Source organism: Ambystoma mexicanum, chromosome 1p, assembly GCF_040938575.1.
Source record: "Ambystoma mexicanum isolate Mex_15411 chromosome 1p, UKY_AmexF1_1, whole genome shotgun sequence".
Taxonomy (NCBI): domain Eukaryota; kingdom Metazoa; phylum Chordata; class Amphibia; order Caudata; family Ambystomatidae; genus Ambystoma; species Ambystoma mexicanum.
The window spans coordinates 709,574,639-709,580,638 of NC_090921.1; the positions used below are offsets into that span (position 1 = coordinate 709,574,639).

Below are 6,000 nucleotides of genomic sequence, written 5' to 3' on the forward strand. Positions count from 1 at the left end.
GCCACTGTGTGCAGGTTACCATTCAAAGCATTCCCTGTCGAGTGATGCAGACTGGAAGAAAGTAGAACAAAGCACTAGCCTGCGTTCAATCTCAGAAAAGTGAAATTAAAATGTAGGCTAACGTTCTGTTTAGGAGTGAAAAGGTTACATTTTGCTGCTACCTTTCTCACAACCAAATGCTAGGATATCACACACGATCTCTAAAGTTGTAAATGCAGTGACCTTGACATCGCTGCTGAAATAAAACTTATTATTTTGGGGATTAATTAGGTGCCACACATACTGTTTTACACATACTGGGGCTACGTGGCATTAAATCAAGGATGTGTGCTTTGAAAGTAACCATGCATGCTCGCCTTGTGTGTACTCTTGGGACTAAAGCTGTATTTGTACCTCCCCACGATAACTAAATGATAACGTAAATAACTTAGGGGGTACTAGGAAAATAACACCTGGACATGTTGGGCAGAAGGGTGCAGATCTGACATGTTGCGTGTAAGATGGCTCGGTAAGTTACGTACTCGACTCACTCTGTGTGCCATCTGTAGCCAGAGTTTCAAAACCCGACAGGGCTGACCACTCTGAGGTTGGTAAATTCAGTACCATTAAATTGGCTAATAACACCAATTAATACTACCCTCTGACCCCTGAGGAATCCTGTAGAAAACACCATGTAAGAATGTTGTGTTCCTCTTTCCCCAACCTGGAGCCAGGGAGCTCCAGCACTCCGTACATAGCCTAATGCTTCAAAGTTTCTTCAATGCACTTCACTGTCTTCATTGCAATTTGAACCTGATGAGTGGGCATTTGCCACAAACTGTTTAGGTGGGAACTTGCCCCAATCAAAGGGGTGATGACCGTGCAGTGCAGTCCTCTGCTGAATTCTAAAATGCAAAAGCGAAATGAAAATAAAAGAAATGATTGATTTAACCATGCAGTTTTTTTTGTATGACGACTTTACTGAAGTTTGATGCAGTGTACCTATGGACACAGTTTGATCTCTTAATACCTCTGTTTTGCAAACATCTACTGGACAAGAATGCACATTCACTTAATGAAATACACATTAGTAGGTCTTCCACAACCTGCAAACACTCGTGCACCACCTGTGAGATTTGGGGATCTTAAAATGTCTGTTAGCCTTTCATGCTGCCCATACCTCCCTCCTGATATTATCTTTACCTGAACAGCAAATTCATCCCAGAGGGATCCCAACGCGTTGGTCTGGATGCCAGTGAGGCCAGTGTGCTGGAAACCGTAGCAGTCCTCCGGCCAGACGGTGCAGCAGTGGTGATCGTTCTAAACAGGTAAGGTGGGCTGTGCCTCTTGGGACACCTGCAAGGTCTGTGGTGTTAGACTGGCTACCTGGACGAGTTGGTTGGAGGCTTCAGTAGGGGGTTGATAATTTCTGAGGTTGTGGGAAAAGATGGGTGAATGGGGTAATAAAGGTGTACTAGAGCACAATTCTCCAGAGATGGCAACTAACCTGCATTGCTATAGTTGGAGATGACTACAGCATAAACGTTTTAAAGAACGCTAGTTCGAGGTGTTTTCTTGGACGCAGCCTGCATTTCTGGCTTAGCATCTTCAGGTACCCAGTAGGGGAGAAATGAGAGCTAGCTCGGGATCTGCCATTGGGTTTTGTTCTCTGGTGCTCGGCTTGTGTTTGAGATGCTGTTGGGATTGGTCACTGGCATTCTTCAATGTAGTGTTTGAGGTGTTGCTGTCGGTTTCCTTGTGAGGTCTGCTTATGCTGTGGGGGAGGCTGCTGTGTCAACTGGCTTTCTTTAGAGGTCCCTGAACACTGTGGATCAGGTTGTGATGCCTGCTGGTTTCCATTCTGAGGTTCATGGTCGCTGTGTTAGATGTTGGTTTGGCATCACTGTTGGTTTGATGTCTTCTGGACTATTTGCTGAGTTCTTTGATGCTCACTGTGAGGTAGAGGTGAATAGATGGACTGAATCTAGTCCTTTATCTGATCATTTAAAGGATGGTACCTGCCGAGTCTGGAGATGTAGTCTTATCATCTCGTATTGAAATCTGTATACACATTCATGTTGGGAGGGTTGAACCTGTTAAACATTGTCATCCCTTCTTTAACACAATTTTTCCCTAACAATTCTCTTTTTTCTAGGACCCCCGCGGATGTCCCGTTTGTGATTTTTGATCCACATGTTGGAAACATCAACACCATTTCTCCTGCGAATAGTATCCAGACCTACCTTTGGCAACAACACTAAAGGGATCCAAGGATCATCATGTGCAGAATAGAATTCTCCTCTGAAATGGATTTTCTACATTGGACTTCAAAAAAAGAAAACACAATTAAGGGCTTTAATAACCAACGGAAATTAATCGGGGCTGTGTAGCCAGATGAGGTCTGAGTGAAAGAGACCGATGTCGTTGCTTGAGAATTTAAATAATTTAACAAATAATGCTTCAGTAGCAGGGAAGTAACTCGGGTGCTGTGCCACTATGAAAAAAGTACCTGGGGTCAGGATTGCACTAACCACATGTTAAGGTTAAGGAATTGGGTATAAAAGAATGTATTGGATTATTTCACAACAGAACTTTCAAATAGTTTCTAATTCTGTTTCACGTCTGGCGTCCTGTTTTTGGGTGTACAGCTGGACACAAAAAACAATATGCCAGATGGAATGGATTACCATTCATCTACATTTCAAAAAGATGCATGAAAGCGGCGTAAACAGTTGTCCGTGCCGCTAGATTGGCAGAGAGCAGGTGATTTCTCATTGGCTGATCAAGAATTAGGTGAAAACGCCATCAACAATCGGAGCCATCTTAAATTCCGATTCTGGACTTTATCAATAATCACAATTTTAAGAATATGCGACTTTGGTTTATAATCACAGAAGTAGATCTAGACTTCCACAATAGCAAGATTGATTGGAACTGTATAATTATGAAATCAAGTAACAATAGCTTGAGACATTTTAAATGGACTTAGCATTCTGCTCTAACAGGTGTCGGCTTTGATACTGCTAGGAATTCTCTTGGCTTGAAAGTCATTTCATGATCTAATCCAATAAACCCTTTTATAATTCCTATAATTCATTCTCAAATGTGGACCCGAGGCAGTCTTTTCAGTGTCTTTAACCAGACAGGGGCAGAAATCTGGAAACTGGGTTTACCTGCAGCAACCAATTATTTTGCTATGTCCAGGCACAGTTCTACCCTCATGCTTAACCTGGTGTGGAGTGCTTAACCATTGCTGTGTCTGCTAGAATCACTGCGTAATAGTTTTCCAATGTGCGGACTAGTGAAATAATCATGAGTCATTGCACAATCTATTGTGGAACGAATCACGTCCAAATGAATCGGTAATCTAACCCATAACCTCTGTTAAGAATAACCTTTGGTGTCTATCTCCTTTTACTTTTGTCAAATATAAAGAATCAATAACTCTGCAGGCCCTTCTGCCGTGACTGGTGAAATGCCCATGTAGTGACTGTCAAGCCACACAGCCGTTACTTTCCATGATATACAAACCACTGATCTCTTCACCCTCCTTGCCCTTCTTTCGGGGTTCGTTCATCGGATCTGCTTCCTATATTGTTTGCACTTTTAAGTACATGCAACCCGGCATTGTGGTACCAGCTCAAGTTATGGGTTATCAGAAACTTGCCAGAGTCTGATTGGATCAAGGGCCGCATGGGCACAGTTTGAACTATACTCCTTATGCACATATTTCGAGCATCTGCGTGTGGTGTGCCCAGGGGGTATAAACTCGGGGGAGGAACTCTGCTATTGCTTTCCAGATGATCCTAACAAGAACATCACAATACTGTGTGTTGGCACTTTAATAAAATGAATGTTTTTCTTATTTATGTTTTGCAATTTCCCTTCTTGACCACTATCTCTGCTAACTAAAGCAGAAGGCACAATGATGGAATACACTAAAGCCGTGCCCGAACGTAAAGTAAGGAAAAGACCAGAAGCTACTTGGTTCCTTGCTTGAATACAAACTTTTTAGTTGAATTGGCATGGATTTAAGGTCTGTGTGCTGCAACAACACAGCAAGGCTTTAACTTGTTTTTCAGAAAATATGGGAGGTTTGAAGGCACATTATACAGAATGTTTACAAGAGCGTTAATGTATTTGCAATAAAACAAAGGCATTCCTTTTTTATAGCACCTACCTGGCTGCAGTTTCGGGCAACTCGCAGGCTGCAAGATGAGCAGGACAGAGGTGGGGGAGGGAGGACCGGATTTAACTCCCAAAGTAGCGGAATGCCTCTTTCCACTGAGCATTGGAGTACCTTCAGGGGTTGCATCAGAGCAAGAAGAGAATCACACGCTCATCAGCTGCACCTCATGTGACACTCTGCCTGTCAAATCTCGAGGCAATCCATTCGAGTTGGAGGTATTTGAAATGCCAGCTAGGTGTACAGAGTGCAGGTTTTAAAGTGAATACATGCCCTTTCACAATGACCGCTCCTGGCCCTTTGCCTGTGTTGGGGGCATTACTGCTTCAGGAAATGCCCCAGGGGCCATAGTTATAGGCCCGGGGCATTACCTAATGCGGTAATGCCCCCATTGTGAGGGGCTTATTGCTATTAGTAATGCGGCCTATAAGAGCGGAGTACTAATAGTCTTTTTTTACAGTTGGGAGATGCCGTCAAAAGAAAATGCTGCCACTAACGGGAAGAAGGGACTACATGTAGTCCCTTCTCCCTTTCCATGGTGGCCATTGAAAAAATAAAATAAAAACAAAGAAAATGGCCACCATGGAAAGGAGAGCAGGAACTACCTAGTCCCTTCTCTCCTTTCCATGGCGGCCACTACCGCAACAAACCCAGGGCTGCAGCAGTGAACGGCACCTTGTTGCCCAGGAAAGGGCCTGGCGCGGGCCAATCGGATTGTGGTAAACAATCGGATTAAACCTCGCCAGGGTACTAATTTAAATTATAGGCTCACCTGTTGGATTACGCACAAATCTTGATGCACTTGGTGGCCATTGGATAAGGTATTCTAAAGGGTGAATTGGTACAGATTTAAGCTCTGTGTGATGCAACACCATGGCAAAGCTTCCACCATTATACAGAATATTTAAGAGAGTTAACATGCTTGCAAAAAATATAGCGCCTATGTTCCAGTTCTCCATCTTGCAACTGACAAGCTACAAAATAGGCTACAAGATAAGCAGAATAGAGTTGGGGGGAGGGAGGAGGGATGGGCTAGCTGAGATTTAATAAATGTATAAGGATAACAGATTGTGGCCAAGGTATTGCTAAAGAATGTGGTCTTTGTTCTTCATAGTCTTTAGTAAAGGAAGGCCAGAATGTTTACATTTACAGTTTAAGGTTACTCACGTAGCTAATCCCCCTCCTCCCCGCACCCCAGGAAAACCTTGGTGCTTGACACAATTGTAACAGGCTAAGGCTCAAGTCCAATGAGGGTGAAAAAGATAAACATTGCGATCAGAATGAGATGCATAAAAGGTAACATAGGAAAAACTATGGTTTTAAGCTGTTTTCTAAAAGACAAGTGGACATTCTTGTAGGCGAGTCTGAGAGGAGGACTGAGAGAGTTTAGTAGGAAAAGCCCCACGCTCCCCGAGTCAATATTTATGTGGGATTAACTAATATGCATTTGAAGAGCGAAGGAAGCCGTGAGGGACGTAGGTTTTACTTTTTTGTGTAAGGAACACAGGACCTTTGTGGTGGTAGGCATTATGTACTAGGCAGAAGGCTTTGATTTTTATCCTTAAGCAACTGATCAGGGTGTGATCATATGGTGTGTAAATGTTATTGTGTCAAAGATGAACATGTTAAAGTGCTAAATGGGAATAGCGTTTGTGCCCTAGATGGTTCCGGGGGGATCTATGTGACTCTCATGCCAGACAGCTGTGTGACCCCTGTGCTGCCTTCTGGGTTGTTGGACCCGTGTTCACATGGATCTAGAAAGGAATGGCACGTAGTTCTCCTTCTGCCCTAGGAAACTTCTTGACTGAGCTAATACACCTGAGATAGCTTGAGCA

The 6,000-nt window shown here is 43.4% G+C and overlaps 1 protein-coding gene across 4 annotated transcripts in view; it reads left to right on the forward strand.

The window, feature by feature from the left end:
- GBA1 (glucosylceramidase beta 1) overlaps positions 1-3,844 on the forward strand; it is a 362,310-nt gene extending 358,466 nt beyond the window's left edge. For all 4 annotated transcript variants that reach the window (XM_069650127.1, XM_069650126.1, XM_069650121.1 and 1 more), the window contains 2 exons: positions 1,191-1,307; positions 2,135-3,844. In XM_069650127.1, coding sequence (XP_069506228.1) covers positions 1,191-1,307; positions 2,135-2,240 — 223 coding nt within the window. In that variant the 3' untranslated portion in view covers positions 2,241-3,844. The remainder of the gene's footprint in view (positions 1-1,190; positions 1,308-2,134) is intronic.
- Positions 3,845-6,000: the final 2,156 nt, after the last annotated feature.